Below are 20,214 nucleotides of genomic sequence, written 5' to 3'. Positions count from 1 at the left end.
GGGGAGGGGGGATCCGTGGGGATCTGACTGCAAGCAGCTGCAGCTGAGCCTCTCTCTGCGCCTCTCTGTTACTGTAGCTGGAGCTGGAGTGTATCAACCCCAAGAAGCAGAGGAAGAAGAAGAGCTACAGAAACTCGGGTGTCATTGTCTTGCGCTCCTGCAAGGTAAGTAGTGGGGGCTCTGCACGTGGAGACTCCACAGAGCTTGCGCCAGCGCGGCCTGGGTTCAAATCTGCCCCTGCCGCCTCCTGGCTCCGTGATCTCACTGGGTCTCTGTCTCCATATCTGTGGGAGTGGCTACACGGGCAAGATAAAGTGTGGACGAGTCACCTCATTGCAAACCATCAGCAGCCATCACTGCCCATGCTGGTGGCATACTCAGAGCAAGCCGGGCATTGGTGGGCAAGGGGATTGGGCAAGGGGCACTTTCTTCTCTGGCCTCGGCAAGACCCAGGTAGTTGTGGTCCCCAAGATAGAGCTGGACCACTGAGGCCCCAAACACAGCAGAGCTCACTTTACCAAGTGGTTCTGGATAGCTGCTGGTCACTTACCTGCCAGACGGGGAAGGAGCCCTGGACAGCAAGGGCCCAGGCTTGGGTCTAAGGTACAGGGCTAGGGTGGCACAGCTTTCCCAGAGGCCAGTCTGACCCTGGTGTCCATTTCTGGTCTGGACCGCAGCTGTCCCAGGATCCTCACCACCCTTCAGTGGCAGTGCCACAGAAATGTACTCTGCAGAAGCCTGACCTCATTTCCAACCCCCATTCCATCATTTACCTCCTTTTTCCCTAGACAGCCCTTCCCTCTCCCCCATTGATGAGCTTAAGTGAAAGCGCCCAACTCTACTGAAACGGAAAGGCCAGTGCACTGTGCCAGGAGGAGGCCAGACCATCCAGATGCAATCAGGAACAACGTCATTAACTCATGAGGAGGCCACGGCACCAATGTGCCAGCTCTGGGCTTGGTTATAATTAGATCCATCTCATCTGCTTGTTTTGGTCTCCTGGTGGCTACCAAGGTGGGGGACCCTGATCAGCACCTCCCTGGGGGGCACGGGTGACCAGTGTGACCCACTGAGTCCCGCTTCTTCCAGATTCATCGCGACTACTCCTTCCTAGACTACATCCTGGGTGGCTGCCAGCTCATGTTCACCGTAAGTCCTTTCTCCCTGACCTCCCCAAGGACTTAGGCTCTATTGCCATAGAAAAGACTTGAGCTAAACTTCAGGGAGGACTTCCCAGGGGCAACAAATGTGTCTGGCCCCAGAGGAGAGGGCATAGGTGGCTTGGGTTTGGGATTGAGATCTGGGAGGGGTTCAGAGGGGCAGAGGTAGCTGAGTAGGCCCTGGAAAAAGAACTAAGGAGAAAAGTTCGCCTGGCTCTTCAGGCCCAGGGAGCCTTACAAATAAAGGCCTAGAATGGGAATAGATGAAAGGGTGGGTAGATGATTAGGAGGAGATAAAGGAGCCAGAGGCTGTGAGTTAGCCTTGTTATTGCACCTGGGCAGGAGACCTTACATTTGGGCAGCAGGGAACTAGAGCTGGCCTTAGAGCAGGAGAGTGATATAATCACACACTCCTGGTTTCAGGCAAAGTTATAGAGAGGATTGGGGCCTGGAGACCAGTGGTGTTCCTGGGTCCCTTCAGCCTCTCCTCCTCCAGTGGCCAGGCTGAGTGGCCTTTCCCTACTCCACAGGTGGGAATAGACTTCACAGCCTCCAACGGGAATCCCCTCGACCCTTCTTCTCTGCACTATATCAACCCCCTCGGCACCAATGAATACCTGTCAGCCATCTGGGCAGTGGGGCAGATCATCCAGGATTACGACAGGTGAGCCTGCGGAGGACTCTGTCAGCCTGGGGGACTGGCTTGCCCCTTTCAGAAAGGACCCGGGCAGTATGAGATCTGCACGGTGGGAATGGCTGGCCACATGGTATTCTTGTGATTATGCCCCCTTCCTGTACCTTGGCAGATATTGCTAATCAATTGCCATACTCTTACCTGCCACGACCCACACTGGGATCCTCTGCCCCAAAGCACATCGCAAAGCCAGTGGGAAAGAGAGGAAGGGAAGGTGAGTCTTGTCACTATTGCTGTAGCCACACCTTTCAAAGCTGGGGAAAGAAGAGGCCAAGGTGCAAGCCAAGAATTGGTTGGAATGTACACAGAACAGGGGGGCTGTTCTGTCCCCAGTCTTTGTTCTAACAGTCTCAGATCTGCTTGGGACTTACATAGGAAGACTCCCAGGGACCCTTCTCCCACCACGAGGTCTCAGTGGATGGTCATGGAAGGAAAGCTGTGAGGAGGGAACCATTGTCACAGATGGTGCAAGGACATGGCACCTTAGAAGCTGGGGAGAGAATAGCATGTGTCAGAAATAAGCCGGTAAACAGCAGGTTCTGGGGCTGGGAATGTGGCTTAGTGGTAGAGTGCTTGCCTAGCATGCATGAAGCCCTGGGTTCCATTCCTCAGTACCACATAAACAGAAAAGTCCAGAAGTGGCGCTGTGACTCAGGTGGTAAGAGTGCTAGCTCAGGGACAGTGCCCAGACTTGGGTTCAAGCCCCAAGACTGGCAATAAAAAAGCAGGCTCAGAAGCCCTTGTGCTCTTAGTCTCCAAGACAGAGCCATCCTGGGGACAGAAGGCCTCCAGGGATCCAGGGCCTGAAGGGTGGCTATGATTCTAGGTCCCATTAAGAGAAGTACAGAAACCAAGCACTGGTGACTCACACCTGTAATCTTGGCTACCCAGGAAGCTAAAAGCGGGGATTTATGGTTCAAAGCCAGCTCAGGCAGGAAAATCCATTTGACTTTTACCTCCAATAAATGCCTAAGAAAGTCAGACATGGAGCTGTGGCTTAAGTTCACTCACCTTAGGGGGAAAAAAAAATGCTCTGGGACAGCCATAAGTTCAAGCCCTAGGACCGGCAAGCGTGTGCACACACACAATGTAGAATAAGGGAGACAAAAATTCATCTATGTTGTCATTGTAGATCCTGGTTCCTATGTCCACTGACCACTCAGGCCCTTTGTTTGAGCATCAGATAAGCATTCCAATGTGGCTAGGTCATGGTGGCTGGAGACATTGAGTTTGAGCTACTATCACTGTCCACCCAGCTCATTTAAGTTACCATCTTACTGATCTGTCCCCCTGCTCTGAACAGGCAGGGTCATGACAACTCTCCAGGAGCCTCACTAAAAGAAGAGAGAAGAAAGCACTGGAGTTCTTTGAGACATGTTTACATGTGAGGCAGGAGCTATGGAAGCACCAGTGAGAGGCATTTACTAGGGTATAGAGACCCACCAACTGCCCACGAAGAGAAAGGGCCATTTCAGTTGGGCTTTAAAGGGCAAGCAAGAGTGTGCTAAGAGGGAAAAGATTGGGGACAGATGGGACACAACCACATTGAAGTTGAGACAGTGTATATGAAGAACTGTGAATGATCAGAGGACAGAGCTGGGGGACAGATGAGGGATGACCCTGATTGCTAAAGCCGAGTGCTTATTTTAGGAGCATTTTCCCCAGCCACAAATGGGAGGTTGGGAAGCTGGTACCAATTCATGACCTTGGCTTAGTGGCTGCTTGAGGTCTTAGTTTGAAAAGGATCTAGAAAGCTGGATCCAGGCACTGGTTAGCAGTGCTGTTGTTGATTAGCACTGTCTGCCATGGGCAGAGACACATCAAAGCCACATATTTGTGGTGGGCTCTCGTTCAGTAGAGATATTATTTTTTGTTAACAGCTTTTCCTTCAGGGGCAAGCTTTGTTTCTGTTGAAGGTGGTGTACAGGCAAGATCCCACACCTGGTCAGGGGCCAGGATGGGAGAATGTGGGTGGTTGGAGGCCTGTGTCCAGATGCGTCAGCCTGTTTTTCTTTCCTCTCTGTGATTAGTGACAAGATGTTTCCAGCTCTGGGTTTCGGGGCCCAGTTACCACCAGACTGGAAGGTGAGTAAAGCCGTACTTCCTTTTCCTGTTGAGACAGTAGGGTGTGTGTGTGTGTTCCTCCCCAGGATCTACCTTGACTTGGGTAGGAGGCCCAGGTGCTCTGTCTGCAGGGCCTACTCTTGTCTTAGCCTGGAATATACACAGGCCCTGAGGTGCTCTGCTCTCCGAAGCCGTGTTAAGCAGGGATGACAGACAGGGCAGCCACATTTGGCAAGTAACATACAGGATGCCCACTTCAGTTTGCTTGTTACATGAGCATCAATTTCCTAAGGATAAGAATGTGCTGGATATCCCAGCAGACACACTTCTACTGGAAATCACCCACAGTTCATCCGAAAGTCAGGGTAACCAAGCTTCTGCACCCTGTTGAGTGTCCCTAAAGGCAGGCAGTGTCACAGAGACTGCCATGGGGCAGCACAGGTCTGGGGGCAGAGAGCCCAGGGAGGGAATCCAGCCCAGCCTGGGGGTTGAGGAAAAGCTTCCTGGAGGAGGAGGTGGTTTAAACCGAAAGGGAAAAAGGAGGCAGCAGTTTGCAGAGCAATGGAAAGGCAGTGGAGCAGAGGCCCAGGGGCTCTTCAGGACGTGGGTGATGGGCCCGGTGTTGGAGATGGGAAGCAGGCAGGGCCCTTGGGGTGTTCGTGTACAGTGGGGCCGCCGTGGGAGCTGCAGGAGGGTCTTAATTGGGATTTTGTGGAGTAGAACCTGGATGGTGAAGGCAGGAAGGGGAGGGAGGAGAGGAGGGCTGCAGTGGGGAGGGAAGGACAGGCGTTGACAGGGCTGGCTGGGTGCTGGCTGTGGGGGCACCAGGTTTCTAGCTGGGCATTCGGTGGCAGGTACACTGGTGGGATGGGGATGGGGGTTAGGTGGGGTGGGCAAGGGTGGTGGAAAGGAGGCCTAGGAGAGAGGTAGATGGTATTTCAGGAACTCTAAGAGGGATGGACTCTGGCCACTAGCTGGAGCTCTGTGCATGAGAAGCAGCCATGCTGCTTACTCTCCAGAGTAAGGAGAAGAGGCAATGTGAAGCCATGGAAAGCAAACAGTGAAGTAGTGTTTGCTGAGCACTGGAAGGTTCTGGATGTATTTCCTTCCCACCAAGAGTGGAGCAGTGGGCCCTGTTTCCCCATTCTACCTGGGGTGGGGAGAGACTGAGAAGCCAGGTTTCAGTGAGAACAGAGTACCCATAGGTTTGGGTCTCCTGCAGGCTGGTAGGCCCTGAGACCTGGTCGGTTGGAGTGGGTTGAGCCTGGCTGGTCACTAGTGAAAAAGCAGGAAGGACAGGCAAAGCAGGTCACAGATGCTGGGAGGGGGCCAGGAGAAAGAGGTAGAGGTAAAAGGAAGGGTCACTAGGCATGGGACGCGGGGCTGGGCAAGAGGCAGGCGAGGGTCTCAGGGAACCCAGGGCTACATGGAGGCCCAAGTGAGAAGCCAACGGGATGGAGCTGTGGGACTGGAAAGCGACAGCCTCCAAACACATTGTGACTTCCCTAGGTCACCTCCGGAAGGTCATCCAGGGCCTGGATCCCGGGTGGGCAGATGGACTGGGGATTCTTCCCTGAATCTGTGCCTGCCTCCCAGATGAGTAGCTGCCAGAGGTGGGGATGTCTGTCACAGCCAATGCCCCTGCTTGTCTGGCCAGCTTTGTCATTTTGAAGTCATTTCTGGGGAGCACTGTGCTCACCCACAGGGCAGGCTGGTGAGGTGGGAAGCCTAGCCCCATGTGGTAAGAGGCCCAGACCTGGAGGGCCCGAGCCAGGCCTTCGGGCCAGCATGGATGTGACATGGGGGCAGGGTAAACAGGCGGTGGGCCAGCACGAGCCTGTTGCTAGGACACCAGCTAGCTTTCAAAGAACTCAGCTGAATGAGACGTTTTCTTGAGCAAATGGAAATGTCACAGGGCAACTCTGGGGAGGTGCGGCCTGTCCTGGCCAAAAGCCCAGTGGTGCCAAGCAGGACATTGGAACCTATTAAGAGATGCCAGATGCCCTGTCCTTCCTTTATAGCTGCCAGAACCTGTCAGGCCTGGCCCTCTCTGCATTTGGCTTGCCTCATTCCTGTCCCACAAACAAGAGAGCAAGCCCTTCCTTCCTCCCTTCTTTCCTTTTTCCCTCCTTCCCTTCTTTTCCTCTCTCCCTTTTACCATGGGGCTTTTGCACATGACCTTCATTCAGCCTGTTATCTCCTTACCCTGTCCTTGCCCCCTCTCCTCCTCACCCCCCCCCCCGTTCCTTCTCAGCTAAGTGCTCCCTCTCCCTGGGACTTTGCCCTGGTCCATGCTCACAGGGAGGGTATCCTACCTTCCTGGGCACTGTCCTTATAGCACTGATTTACTGGGAAAGCACTTGGTCTCCCTCTCGCTGTCATGGCACCCGGCACACAGTAGGTATACAGTTCTTGTTTGTGGACCCAGAAGATCTTAGCAGGGTGAGGTGCTTTGACCCCCTGGCTACCCAGAAAGAGTGAGATGATGTAGGTTTGGTTTTCCCATGACGAAGTGAGGGTGTGTCTGTGTGTGATCACAGATGCACAGATGCAGGGCCTCAGTAACTTGAAGGGATGGGTGAGGGGCCCTCGAGGGGACTCAACCTGGCAGTGGCTGGGCATGGGGCTGGACTTGGGGGTTGCCGCTCAGCACTCTCTCTGCATTGCAGGTCTCCCATGAGTTTGCCATCAACTTCAATCCCACCAACCCCTTCTGCTCAGGTGAGTGTGCCCCCTCCCCCTGCCCTGTCATCTCCCTGGGTGGAGGGAGGGGTCAGGCACGGGTTGCTGTCCCTTTCTTTTGTCCCCTCTCTGCCACACTTACTTAGATGCCTGATGAGGGGTGAGCTAGATTTTGGAGTCAGGCAATGCAGCAGGTATACAGACCTGGCTTGACCCTTGCCTCTGGGGCTGGTGTGACACTCTTCACTCTTCCAGGTGAGAGCTAGAAGAAGTGGTTAGCTCAGGCCCTTTGTGTCCCAGGAGTAGAAGAGGGGTCCCTTTACACCTCTTCCTTGCTGTCCCAGCGTAGGTTGGCCTGGCTGGCTGGCTGGATATAAGGGCAGGGCCTGTGCACACCTGACTCCGAGCAATGATGGGATTGGTCATGAGCTGAGAGGAGGAGCAGGACAGGGAATGGGCACCTGAGACCTTTCAGCCTGAGGTTCATTTCCAGCCTAGCAAATATCTTCCCTGGGTCAAAGTTGATTCCAAAGGGAAATGAATCAAGTCATCAGCTTAGGCTGCAGCTTGGCGACCATGGCATCTCTTGGCCAAGCAGTGTGGTCTTGTGCCCCTGCTGGTGGCACAAATGTCTCCATGGGAGTCCACCTTGCCATTGGGCCACAGCCTCTGCGCAGAAGCCCAGGACAGATGGATGTTTGAGGGCCCAGAGAAGCTACTGTTTAGAATACATAGTGTGTCAGGGCTATGCTAACCGCAGGACCCCTACCCTGAGCCTCCGAGTCCACAATGGACTTTCAGGTAGCTACCAAGTTAAGCCATATTCCAGGCCTCACAGCCCAGGAGCGGTGAGGGCAGGATCCTGTCTGACTCTACCACTTTCAGGGCCCCTGGCTCCACCACCCTTCCCTCAGGAGCTGCCTGTCTTACAGATGTTTATGTGAAGTACACTTCCCCACTGGCAGGATGGGAGTGGGTGCAGCCTTGCAGGTGGGGGCTGATCCAGGTTCTTCTCCGGAGCAGGTGTGGATGGTATCGCACAGGCGTACTCAGCCTGCCTGCCCCACATCCGATTCTACGGTCCCACCAACTTCTCCCCCATTGTCAACCACGTGGCCCGCTTTGCAGCCCAGGCCACGCAACAGCAGACAGCCACGGTGAGTAGTCAGCCACAGGTATGTGTGCACACTGGCATTGGCCAGGCACACAACCAGCATTGCCTCTGCCACAGGGCTGGTGAGCAGGACAGTCCACTTTCCCTGGCCCTCAATCCAGGTGAGACCCTGCCTGGGTCTGCTCACTTGTGTTGTGAGGGTTTGGACCAAGCTTGGCTTCTTGGAGCTACATGGGAAGGGAATGTCATTGGTGCATGGCAGGACGCAGGCCTATGACTTAGGGAAATGCTTCCTCCCTACTCCCAGAACAATGGTCACCAGGAATCTATGGCCTTTGCAGTCTTTATCCCAGGTCCAATAAGAAGCACACCTGCCTCTCAGGAAGGTGAAGGAATTACCTGGCTTGATGCTTGCTGTGAAGGCTAGAGCCTCTCTGGTAGGGCCGGAGTCTAGGTTATTCAGGGTCACCTTGCCACCCTTCTTCCACCACCCATGAGTTCAGAGAAGTGTGTCCTGGGAAACAGGGAACAAGTAGGAGCCCTGAGGGTAGGGGTGAAGGCTGGTGGACTCAGCTGTGATGGTGACATACCTGTTCAGTGGAAAGGCCAGAGTGCAACTCTTTAGGTCCTGGCCATGGTCCCTGAGACATGATCAAGTCCTTTCTGCACTTTTGGTTTTTGTTGGTTATGGGATTTGAACTCTTCAGGTCAAGGCTATGGCTCTACCACTTGAGCCACAGTGTCACTTCCAGTTTTCTGGTGGCTAATTGGAGATGAGTCTCACAGATTTTAATGCCCAGGCTGGTTTTGAACTGCGATCCTCTGATCCCAGCCTCCTGACCTCCTGAGTAGCTAGGATTACAGGCATGAGCCACTGGCTCCCATCCCAGCCTTTCCACACACTTGACGTGCGTTTCCTCTCATAAAATGAGAATGTTGCCCACTGGCCATGGCCCTACCGCATCACTTCGTGTCATCTGAGTCTGTTGAAGGGATAGAAGACAGGGATGGAAAACAGGCTTGCATTTTTTCTCTAAGAGAAAAACTACCGAGGTAGAGGGCAGGCTTTTAGGCTAGCACTGTTGGGGCTTTTCTGTCTGTTATCCTGCCAGCTGAGGTTAGACTACAAGAACCACCTCTGGAGAGGTTGTGGCTTGAGTTTGGGGGACACAAGCTGGGGAACCGAATTCAGAGTCCAGCTAGGCCCTTCTGCTGAGTAAAAGGGCATGAAGACCAAGCTTGGCCTTCTGGTCCTGATTCTCCACCTGCATGCCCTCCCTTTCTGTTGTACCCAATGCTGCCAGTTACCTCTTGGCCCACTTCTCCTGGTTAAACTGTCACCTACCCAGGCTGTATGTGGGGCCTTGGGAGCCAAGTCTCCACTGGTCCCTCTGCCCTGAGGTCCAGGAGTGTACATGGCTGTCTCCTCCCGTCTTATTACTATCTCAAGATATAGTAAAGGAGGGTCCTGGTGCTGCCCAATTTCCCTGCCCCACACTCTGGAGAGCCTATTTTACTTCCTGCATTTCTGGCTGTGTGGCCAAGACAGGCAGCTTAAGCTCTCTGAACTTGATTCACCTTGCCTGGACAACAGTCCCTGCCTTCTAGAATCAGTGTGAGGACTCAGTGGGGTGGGTGCATAGCTTTGAGAGAGGTGCTTGCTGGTGAAGAATTTTTTGGGGGGGTGAGGGGGTGTGGCGGGAGCCCTCAGGCTAGCATTTGGTGATGCCAAGCGCTGTTAGGTCCACAGCAAAGGAAGCAATTCCTGGCTTATCTGATGATTTTGTTCATCTGGTTGTTGTGTTTTTTTTGACTTGGGAGGAATCTTTGGTGCAGCTTCATTCTCCCTGTCCCTAGACATATGTGCATACATGCCTGCACTCCCACAGACAGGAAATGGAGAGCAGGTGGCGGCAGAATCTCTCTAGGCAGGCCCCACTCTCCCATTTATTTGCTTTTGGTGTTTTCCTCAGTGTGCTCCTGTGCCATGTCGGGAAGGCGGCAAGTACCATGAGCAGGCAAAGCGGGGAAGGGACAGGTCAGGGGGCACTGGCAGTGAGGTCATGGGACTTGCCTATGATGGAGACAGTACAGAGTTGCAGTAGTGGCCAAGACGTCCGGGGAAGGCTGGCCCATTAAGGGTGGAGGTGTCTTGTTACCCCTTAGAAGATGCGTGCCTGTGGAGTGGTCCAGGCAGTGGCCAGGGCATCACCACGCCTGGGGCTTGTCGTGTGCCTTATGGGGGCTGCAGGAGATAGAACTAGCTCTTGCCGACCTCAGGAGCCATTGAGGACTGGGGTGTCCTGAGGGCAATGGGTAGCCACAGAGAGGGGCACCTAGGTGACACCCACCATGGCTGTGTTGTGCTTTGGGAAGCCCCAGACCTGCTGCTCGTGGCCCATTTCTGGGTGGTGGCTCCACCAAGGGGGCGCCAGGACACAGGCAGCACTCTTGGGAGTCTCCTCCTCTCCCATCCCCAGGGCCCTCAGGGTCAACTTCTCAGAAATAAGCGGGGCTGAGTGCTGCTTTCCCAGTGCCTGGAACTGCTGTGGGCTGCTCAATGTTTTCTAAATCAAGTCCAGGTGAAATGCATTGTTTGAAAGGGCAGTTTACAGCCCTGGAAACTCACACAGGCAAGAGCAGGGCCATCGGAAATGTGCAGGAGGCTGACTTTGAGGGTTGTTTTTGGGCCTGGATGGGATGCCAGGCTGGTGAGATGCAGGGGGTGAGGGGCTGTCCAGGGCATGTGGGGGAGAGGAGTATGCAAAGGGTTCTCTCTTGGAGTCCTAGATGGCTGGGGAAGCTGAGTTCACATCTGCAGGGGGGGTCTTAGAACTATGGCTGGAAAAAAGGAACAGAGTAACCCAGGGCTGTCTGGGGTGACTGTAGTGACCCTTCCTGCTTGTTTCTGCTCTGTTCTCCTATCTTTAGCCCTCTATTCCTTCTGATCTGCCCTGGTAATGGGTTATTGAGACTCCAGGGCAGCCAGCTCTGCCCAGGCTGGGCCAGAAGCCCAGGGCCTGCCAGCTGCGCATTCACTGATCACAGGAGTGAGTGCCCACAGCCGGGGCCAGCCCCTGGGTTCTGCCCAAGATTGTTCTCCCAGTCAGCCCCAAAAAGCAGAGTACTGAGGGGAGAGAAGATCCTTGCACTGCCTGGGTCACAGTGACAGGCATTAGTACAGTGGGTGAAGAGGAAGATGTCATAGAAGAGCCCCAACTTTGGAGTTAGCCAGACTTAGCTTTGACCCTGGACTGCATCAGGTCCTTTGTTAGGCCTTCACAAGTCACACAGTAGTCCCAAAATGGGACTCAGCTTGCGGCTGACAGGGAGTGTCTGCGTCTCAGGGACTCCTCACCCTATCTGCTGGTACCCATCCCTCGTGGGAACTGGTTCCCTACTGCTCTGTGGGGAGAAAGGCTGAGTGAAATGGGACCTAGGGCAGGGCATGTGGAGAGTGGTGATGCCTGCCTGAGCTGGAAGGGGCTGGACACCAGGCCATCCCTCCCGGGAGCAGCCAGTTAGCCCAAGGAACTATGGACTTTGTGTGGTGGGGTTAAGGGATTATCTAAGCCAACAGTGGCAGGCAAGAGGGACTGGGTCTACCTGGGCTTCTCAAGTTCTCAAAGCCAGGGATGAGGGTTGGCAGCAGCCTTCCACTGCAGGATTTGGGCTGCCATCTCCATGGCAACAGGTATCCACAGCCAAAGGATTGGTCTCTTAAAGGCACAATGCTGTCTAGAACTGGGGGTGAGAAGGGATGAGGTGAATGTCTCCACTGGTACAGCCCACTCCTTCCCTCCCTTTCATACTTAGGACACACAGGAAAGCAAGGCCCCCTGGGGGTGGATCTTAAAGGTTCTGCAAGTTCCCTGGGGAGCTGTTCTGCTAAGTGAAAATGTGGCTCAGAACCAACCTGGGTCACTTCTTCCCTGAGCTGTGTGACCAGACCTAGACAGGGCCATTAAGTATTCAGAATGCAGACCTCAACAGTGAAGCCCAGCCTTAGCTGGAGAAGAGAAGGGAGTCCCTGAAGTGGGGTACCAAGGGGGCCTGGAACAGAGAGGAGTTGAAAATGAGGTGCCAGGCTTGGGATTCTGGGCCTGTTTCTTGAACTCCATCTTGACCTTCCCACCTGTCAGTTTGTACTTTACCCTCATATCACCCACGCCGATTTTTTTTTAACCAAAATGATTTAGAACTATTCCACTATGATCAGCGGCCTCACCTGTCACGAGTAGCGGGTAAATGTACAACACAGCAACCATAGTGTGGTGTTAGGTAGCGGCTGGAGCTCATTTCCATGCTAGCCCTGAGTTTCTTGCCTTCTGGAGGCCAGCGAGGGTGGGAAAGGATAAGACGCTGGCTCCCTGCAGGGGCTGCCTCCTGAGCACAGTGCATGCAAGGGGGGAAGACCACACAGCCCTCCCCACCCCTGCCTCCCTCTCATGGTTAATGCCAAGGCTGGGATGTGACCCAGATTCACTTAAAACCCATCATGCTAGCCCAGATGACCAGCTCTCAGCCCCTGCAGCCATCTACCTCTCCTGCTGTGCTGAGCAGGGAAAGAATGGGGTACAGATTTTCTTGCCCAGGGGGAGCAGAAACAGGGAGGCTGGCCCCAGAGTCTCTCAGCAAAATAAATTCCTGCACAAGCTGGAGCCTGTGAGGAATGCTGTGGTCTGGACTGCTGCCACCTGCCAGGCATGGTATAGCTTTGAGCAGCATTCCCATCTCTCAGATGCTGAAACCGAGGCACAGTGACCCTTGTCAATCGCCCGGGTGTAGTAACTGGCAGAGCCAGTCCTGAACCTGGGGCTCATACATCAGAATGGGGGAGGACGGGAGGTCAGTGTGGTTACACAGACCTGGGGGAAGAGGAGAGATGCTAGACTTGCTCAGTGCTGGTTGGCCCCTCCCTGCAGCAGTACTTCATCCTCCTCATCATTACGGACGGCGTCATCAGTGACATGGAGGAGACCAGGCACGCTGTGGTGCAGGCGTCCAAGCTGCCTATGTCCATCATCATTGTGGGCGTGGGCAACGCAGACTTCGCTGCCATGGAGTTCTTGGATGGAGACAGCCGCAGGCTGCGCTCCCACACAGGCGAGGAGGCAGCCCGTGACATCGTGCAGTTTGTGCCCTTCCGGGACTTCCGAAACGTGAGTGTAGACCTGGGCCAGGAGGGACAGTCACAGGGCTGAGCAACCAGGGATTACACTCAGTCCAGGGTGGCTGTAGGGGGGTGTGGGAGCACTTGTCTGGCCCAGCCTCAGACCTTCCATCTTGAGCTCCATTGGCTTCCTGGAGGCCTGTGAGGTGCTGGATGTTGTGCTGGCCTTGCCCCAAAGTCATGGTGCCCCCTGTGAGCTCTTGCCACAGCCAGGGGAGCAAGCAGTACTAAATCTAGACTGGATACCCTGGAAAAAAATGCATTCAAGGCCGAGGAATGAGGGCAAAGGCCACCACAGGTGAGAGGCTTTCCTGCCCCTCATTCTGCATAAGGAAAGATGGACTGAGGCCTCTCAGCCTCTTTTCTACAAAGGCCCTACAGGAGGGACTCATGGCCTCCCTCTCTTGTTGCTAAAGTTGGCTCTGGCCTAGTCCCCCTCAGGTCTACCCACAAGGAAAGTAGGGTTGGCAGCAGGGCTTGTGAGGAACTTCAGAGAGAATCAGGGTCTCATGTCACATCTACCCCGTTGGGACCAGTAGCTGACTGCGTGGCTCAGCACATAGTGACTAAGTAGTAGACTTCACGTCTCTCCTGGCAGCCTCTGGATTTACCCAGGGTGGTTCTGCACCTGGGGAAACAGTAGCTTCCTAGGGCCTGGTGCTGGGCACAGGTTATTGGCTGGTACACGGGAGAGTCTCATGTGACTGGGAACCAGTCACCATCACTCCCAGCCAAAGAGGTATGCAGGCAATGCCTGCCAGTTGAGTAGGCTGTGTAGCTCTTTCTTTGCCCTAAAAGCCTCCCACTGACAATTCATCCTAAAATGTTATTTCTGGGCAGCTGCAGCACACCAGGTAAGAGTTCTTGTTAAGGAAGCTGCTGCTCACAGCGGGGGTTGGGGCAGGTGCTGGCCCTCAGCCCATGTTGGTCCTCTCTAGACTCTTGCCCCTGGGCTGTGTGGACATGGTGTCTCTTCCAGTTTGCATTCACTTCTCCTCTTTTCTCCCTACCCCACCCTCAACCCTGCAGGCAGCAAAAGAAACCCTGGCCAAAGCTGTGCTGGCAGAATTGCCCCAACAAGTTGTGCAGTATTTCAAACACAAAAACCTGCCCCCCACCAACTCGGACCCTGCCTGAGCCTGCGCCCATCAGCACCCACCCTCCCCAGCCATGCACGTTCACCCTGCTTCCTTGTGGGTGGCCTTTTCTACCAATCCACATGCTTATTTTTTACAACTGACCTCCACTCTACCCCCCCTCATCTTCCCACAGTGCAGCCGGGCTTCCTATGTCCAATCCAACCCCTGATGCTTCCAGGCCAACCTTCCCACCTCCCCTTAAGTATTGAATGTACTTTGTATAATTCTCGTGGAATTGTTATTCAAGAGAATAAAGTTTTTACAATCATAACTGGCTTGTTTTTTCTAAGTAGTTGCTGAAAGAAATGTGTCCCCAGTCAGTATTTTATGTCGTGGTGGGCACCCAATTTCTGATGTGTTTTTATAGTGTTCTATTTATTACATTCAGAGTAATAAAGCAGTTTGTGATATCCCTGCATTCACCAACAACTTCTTCAGCCAGGACCATAGGGGCTCACTGATCCAGAAAAAGTGCAATTAGAATTCCTCTCCTCACCCAGCCCTCCTGCCAAGAATTGGGGTGTTCTGAGTGCAGACCCCATGAAACTAGTGTAGGATATGGTGTAGGCCCATGCCACCTCTCTAGCATCTCTTACCTTCTGCCCACTTTCTCTGGCCCCACACTGTCCCATTTTTCCTGCAACCTATTTCCTCCTCTGAGACCCCTGGACAACATGGTGTATGAAAGCCTCTTTGGGAGCTGGGCACTGATGGCTCACACCTATTATCCTAGCTACTCAGGAGGCTGAGACCTAAGGATTGTGATTCAAACCATGCCCAGGGAGGAAAGACTGGGAGACTCTCTTCTCCAATTCATTACCTAAAAACTTGAAGCAGAGCTGTGGCTAAGCAGCAGATCACTAGCCTTGAGCAAAAGAGCTCAGGGACAGCACCTAGGCCCCGAGTTCAAGCCCTATGATCGACACCCCCTAAAAAAAGTCTCTTTAGAGGCCTTAGGACTGGATCTAGGGGTGCCTGCAAGCCTGCTATTTCTACCATATCTGCCTCTCCGGGACCAAGCCCAGCTTCCTGAGACCAGCCCAAGGACCACCGGGACCTAACTCCCTCCCATTCGGATTCCCTCCTGACATAGTATCCCCAGTCTCTTCCCAGGAGGCAGCCCCTCTCATACAGGCTCACATGTGAGCAGTAGCAGTGAACACATCACTACGGTCCTTTATAGGCACTAACCATGTCCCATCTGAGGCCTTGGAATGTGTAGAGAAACTGTCAGCCCTGAGGCAGGGGCAGAAAAGACTTGAGTCAGGTCATCTCTATGTGTGAGCTGGTCTACCACTACCAGTATCTGCTGGTCTGTAAAGGAGCGGTACATACAAGCCGCCAAGGACCTAGCCATTCCCTAAGCCCATCCCTACTTGCTCTCCCAGGTAAGTATTTCTTCCCAGAGGCCTCTGAGAATTGGGCAGTGCCAGGTGGGTCCCACTGCTGGTGCCTGACAAGCTTAGGAGCCATGCTGTGTCTTGGAGGAGGATGAAGAAAGGACACCTTCACCCAAACCTAGTGATGCTGTGGCCACTAGGGACCTAGATGAAAGGCTCTTTAGGCACCTACCGTCCTTTCTCCCAAGAGGAGTGCAGGAGATGGTGCTGATTTGTGGAGAGTCCTTAAGGAAGGCGCAGCTTCCCAGCCATTGGCAAGCAACATGCTGAAATCCAGCACTAGCACACCTGGCTCATTCTGTCTCAGCCACAAGGCTGGGTGTGAGGCACTAGGACTTTTTAGCCCAGGTTTGGCAGTTAAGACCACCACAAGGGAACAACCTCTTCCAATCCCCATTTTCCCTTTTTGCCCTCCAAAGATGACACATTGGGTGACCACTTCTCACCAGACCACCACACCTCCCTTACAACGCCTCAGGGTAACTTCCCAGATTGGCAAACTAGTACCTACCTGATAGGCCAAGTCCCTGCCGATGATGCAGTTCTGTCCCCAGTTCATGCTCTTCAGCTCAGGTATGCAGACCAGTGTTCAGCGTTCCAGCCTCTCAGCTTTCTGAGGTTTGCCCTATCCCTGCCTGAGACACAATGGTGAGGCATGCAGTGCACTCTTGCTGGCCTAGTCCACAGGGGAAAGAGGAACCCGCACCCAGACCAGGACCCAATCAATCCCTTTTAATTCCCCAGGTTTTGGTGCTGCTGCTTGATTCTCCTATACATAAATGGATGGCGGGAGGAAACTTCAGAACCTGAGCAGACAGAAGCTTCCACAAAGGCGTAGGCAGTGTTTGTTCTTGAAACCACAGAAAGCCAGTCTTTTAAATGCTCTAGTGAGAATCCTAGTTCCGCCATGGAACCATGCAATGTATATAGTAAAGTCGGAGATGGGGGTGGCAGTTGATTTCCACTACAGAACATAGTGAAGGGGGGGCTATGGTGTGGCTCAGTGGCAAAACACTTGCCTAGCAAGTGCAATGTCCTAGGTTCAGTCCCCAGCACCAAAAAAGACAAAAAAAAAAAAAAAAGTACAGGACTGCTCCCCCGAATGCTATCAATTCAATATAGTGACTATCACAAAGCTAGAATCAGACTATAGACTATGGCAGAAAGCTCCAGCCAAGAGCTGTCCCCTCTGTCTGAGCCACCCCCTCCCTGAAGCTGCTGCTCCAGCAGGTAAGGGAGCAAAATGCCAGCCCTTGCCAGCATCATTAAGGCATGAAATGTGTGACTGCCTTCTTGTACTCAACCTGTGACTACACAAGTGTTGCCAAGATTCCAGCCTCCCACAGAGCAGAGCTTACATTCCACCCGGGGAATGCGTAACTAAGCTGGGCACACCAGGAAAACAAGAAAACACCCAAGTCCAAATGGCTGTGTACTGTCACTGAGTTCTCCTTGTTTTCCTGGAGGGGTCTGAGATGACAGTAAGGACCCTGGTGTGCCTGAGCTGTTCACATTGGGCTGGGAGAGGCACACACAGCAGAAGCTGGCACAGGGACTCTGGCCACTGGATCTGACCCCCAGCATGTCACAGGAAGGCCAGCATAGTCCATAAGCCTGCACAGATCACACACCTCCAAGCTCTTGATACGCCACCTGGAAATGGGGACCCACGATTATAGCACTAATGGTGACTACCATTTACCACATACCTGATCCACATGACTTTTCCCTTCCTTAGGAGGCGTAACTCTTTTGGCTTATTGAGGAACAAAGTGAAGTCTTAACAAGTGAGGACCTTGCCTGAGTGGCACAGCTAGCAAACATCTGGCTCCTAAATTCAGAATCACTAGGATGTCCATGGAGGTAGAATGAGGCTGAGTTCCCAGGGAAAAGGGAAAGCTGAAGCAGTGGGGCTGGCGGGATGGCGGCAGCAGGCCACAGAAGTTGGAGTGGTACTGTGGAAGGGATTAGCCCGTCACCTTGGCTAGGGTGCCTGACTTCCAAGATGCTCTGGATCTAAGGAGCCAGCTTTCTTTGTTCTGGGCCCTAGGATCCGGAAAGGGAATATAGCCCCCTTTTCTGGGTCCTGTGTTCGTGTGTGTATGCCAGTCCTGGGGCTTGAATTCAGGGCCTAGCTGCTAGTGCTCTACCACATGAGCCACAGCTCTGCTTCTGGCTTTTCTGGTTTTTAAATGGAGAGGTCTCATGGACTTTCCTGCTCAGGCTGGCTTTAAACCATGATCCACAGATCTCAGCCTCCTGAGTAGCTAGGATTATACGCCTCAGCCTCCAGCATCTTGGCCAACCTCTGCTTTTTACAGAAGGAAAAGTAGGTGCTTTTGGTTTTCAATCCACCTTTCTTCCCACCCAGGTAATGCCAGACCCCAGAAAGATGGGTGATAGAAGGGCTTGAAGGACTATCCGGAGACTGTCCTCAGCTATAACTTGAGTTATGTTATAGTTACGAGTTACAATATATAGTATGTTAGTTATAAGAGTGCCACCGAGGAAAACGTAAGCAGGCTTTAAGAAACACACCCCAGGGCCAGAAGCATAGCCTAGTGGTAAAGTGCTTACCTAGCATGCATGAAGCATGTACCACATAAACAGAAACAGCTGGAAGTGGTGTTATGGCTCAAGTGGTAGAGCACTAGTCTTGAGAAAGCCCAAGGACAGTGCCCTGGCCCCGAGTCCAAGCTAGAGGACTAGAGAAACACACACACAAACATACACATACATACACACATACACACACACCTTGTTTGTATCCCTCTTACCTGGTTGTAGACTCGTAGTAAGGCATGAGTAGTCAGTAGGTTATTGGTTCCAGAGCCCCCATTGGATACCCAAATCCGCAGATGCTCAAGTCTCTTCTATCCAGTAGCACAATACTTCTATAGGACCTATACATCTTGTAGCACTGAAGTCATCTCCAGATTACTTCAATAGAATCTAATACAATGTAAGTAATGTAAAAAAAAAAATTGTACACTATGGGTTGGGATTGTGGCTTAGTGTTAAGAATGCTTGCTTAGCATGCATGAAGCCCTGGGTTCCATTCCTCAGAACCACTTACACAGAAAGTGGTGCTGTTGCTTCAGTGGTAGAGCACTAGCCTTGAGCAGAAGCAGCTCAGGGACCTGAATTCAAGCCCCAGGACTGGCGAAAAAATAAATAAGGTTAAATAAAAATTAAATTATACTCTATAGTTTAGGGAATGATGCTAAGGAAATAATGTATGTTTAGTCTTAAACATTTTCCCATCCACTGTATTCTAAGGTTAAAGGAGATGTTTCTCTCTGTTCTATCCTTTGAGATAGAACCATGATGTCTACCTGAATGCTTCCCGAAGCTGCTTTCCCTTTCCATTAGTCAGCCCAGCCCCTGCTTTGCGAGTAATGTTTTCTCAGAACCTTATTTCAATTCCAGGGCTCTGTATGGATAGGTACAAGAGCCACAGAAAACTAATCTCTCCAGAGACACTAACAGCAGAAATCTCTGCTCCAGTGTAGTGGTGTATGTCTGCAATCCCAGTACTTAGGAGGCTGAGGCAGGAAGATAGCAAGTTGAGGGCTGATCTGGCCTCTATAGTGAGAGAAAGGAAAAAAGTATGAAGATCCTCCATTTGTTCAAAACAGTCTAGCAGTGAGAGCAGAAAGATGGCAGCACAAGAGGAAGCAAGAGTTCATCCTCTGATAGGTTTGTAAGTGTTGAAGCTGATATATGGTTTTAATCCTTGCCACAATTTTTGTCAACTTCTTCCAATATTTATCAACAGAAGCCATGAGGTGCAGTAATGGCCTCTGCAAACTCAAACCACATAATAGTGACTTTGATGTCTTGGTCTGCCTCCTGAAATGGTTTGGGGTTACTTCGGGTATGAGCTATAATCATGATAGCACCATCACAGGAACAACAGAACAGGGAGGGAGAAGGTGCCTACACAGTTTTACCTACACGTCTTGTTTGTTAGCATGATGCTGACGTGCCCACACCAACAGCCAGGAACAATTAGCACCAAGAAGCCCTGAGAAAGGCAGCATTCACAAGCATGCACTGTGAGGGAAGGGAAGCCACCATCTGCCAATAGGCACCACTAGTGTGTTGCTGCACTGGAAGGGGAAAAGAAGTGGGTTGGATGAGATCCGGGGGCCTCTCTGCCCACATTAAAGTGAGTAGCTTCTCTGCCTGCCAGCATCACAGTGCCAACACATTCAGTATGTGTCTCGCTCAGTCTCACACCCAGGGAAGCAGAAACAATTGATGCTAAACCAAGAGGAAGAAAGCTCAAGTCTGTGCCTAAGCAGCGAAACACAGGATATTTTCTTTTTTTTTGCCAGTCCTGGGCTTGGACTTTCTCAATGCTAGCACTCTACCACTTAAGCCTCAGCACTACTTCCGGCTTTTTTCTATGTATGTGGTACCGAGGAATCGAACCCAGGTATTCGTGCATGCTAGGCAAGCACTCTACCACTAGGCCAAACTCCCGGCCACATAAGATATCTTTTGAGCTCATGTCCACCTGGGTTCTTGAGACCTCTATACCTCGTCTTCCTTCCTTCTTGTCCTTCCTTCTCAAAGTGTTAAGTCTCTGGTCACCTAAAGACAAAGAAATTCTTTGTCTGCTCTGTTTGGGAAAAGAAGCTGCAAGGCAGTAGATAAAGGAAAAGTACTGAGGCAGCACCTTAGGCTAGAAATAGCTTTCACAGTTAAAAAGCCACAACTGAACTACGCATCAAGCAGAGCAGGGCCTCAGTGGAGTTCAGAGTACAGTCATAATACAGGCGT

At 52.5% G+C, this 20,214-nt stretch overlaps 1 protein-coding gene across 1 annotated transcript in view; it reads left to right on the top strand.

The window, feature by feature from the left end:
* Cpne2 (copine 2) overlaps positions 1–14,297 on the top strand; it is a 37,562-nt gene extending 23,265 nt beyond the window's left edge. Inside the window, exons 9-16 of the mRNA XM_090357603.1 lie at positions 78–164; positions 1,090–1,149; positions 1,691–1,824; positions 3,885–3,939; positions 6,588–6,639; positions 7,624–7,757; positions 12,640–12,876; positions 13,917–14,297. Of these exons, the coding sequence (XP_090213729.1) occupies positions 78–164; positions 1,090–1,149; positions 1,691–1,824; positions 3,885–3,939; positions 6,588–6,639; positions 7,624–7,757; positions 12,640–12,876; positions 13,917–14,024 (867 nt within the window). The 3' untranslated portion in view covers positions 14,025–14,297. The remainder of the gene's footprint in view (positions 1–77; positions 165–1,089; positions 1,150–1,690; positions 1,825–3,884; positions 3,940–6,587; positions 6,640–7,623; positions 7,758–12,639; positions 12,877–13,916) is intronic.
* Positions 14,298–20,214: the final 5,917 nt, after the last annotated feature.

The sequence above is a fragment of the Megascapheus bottae genome, chromosome 24 (assembly GCF_031878675.1).
Source record: "Megascapheus bottae isolate mThoBot1 chromosome 24, mThoBot2.hap1, whole genome shotgun sequence".
NCBI lineage: Eukaryota > Metazoa > Chordata > Mammalia > Rodentia > Geomyidae > Megascapheus > Megascapheus bottae.
The sequence above is the reverse complement of the archived record's forward strand: the minus strand, read 5'-3'. Positions and strand labels throughout refer to the sequence as shown.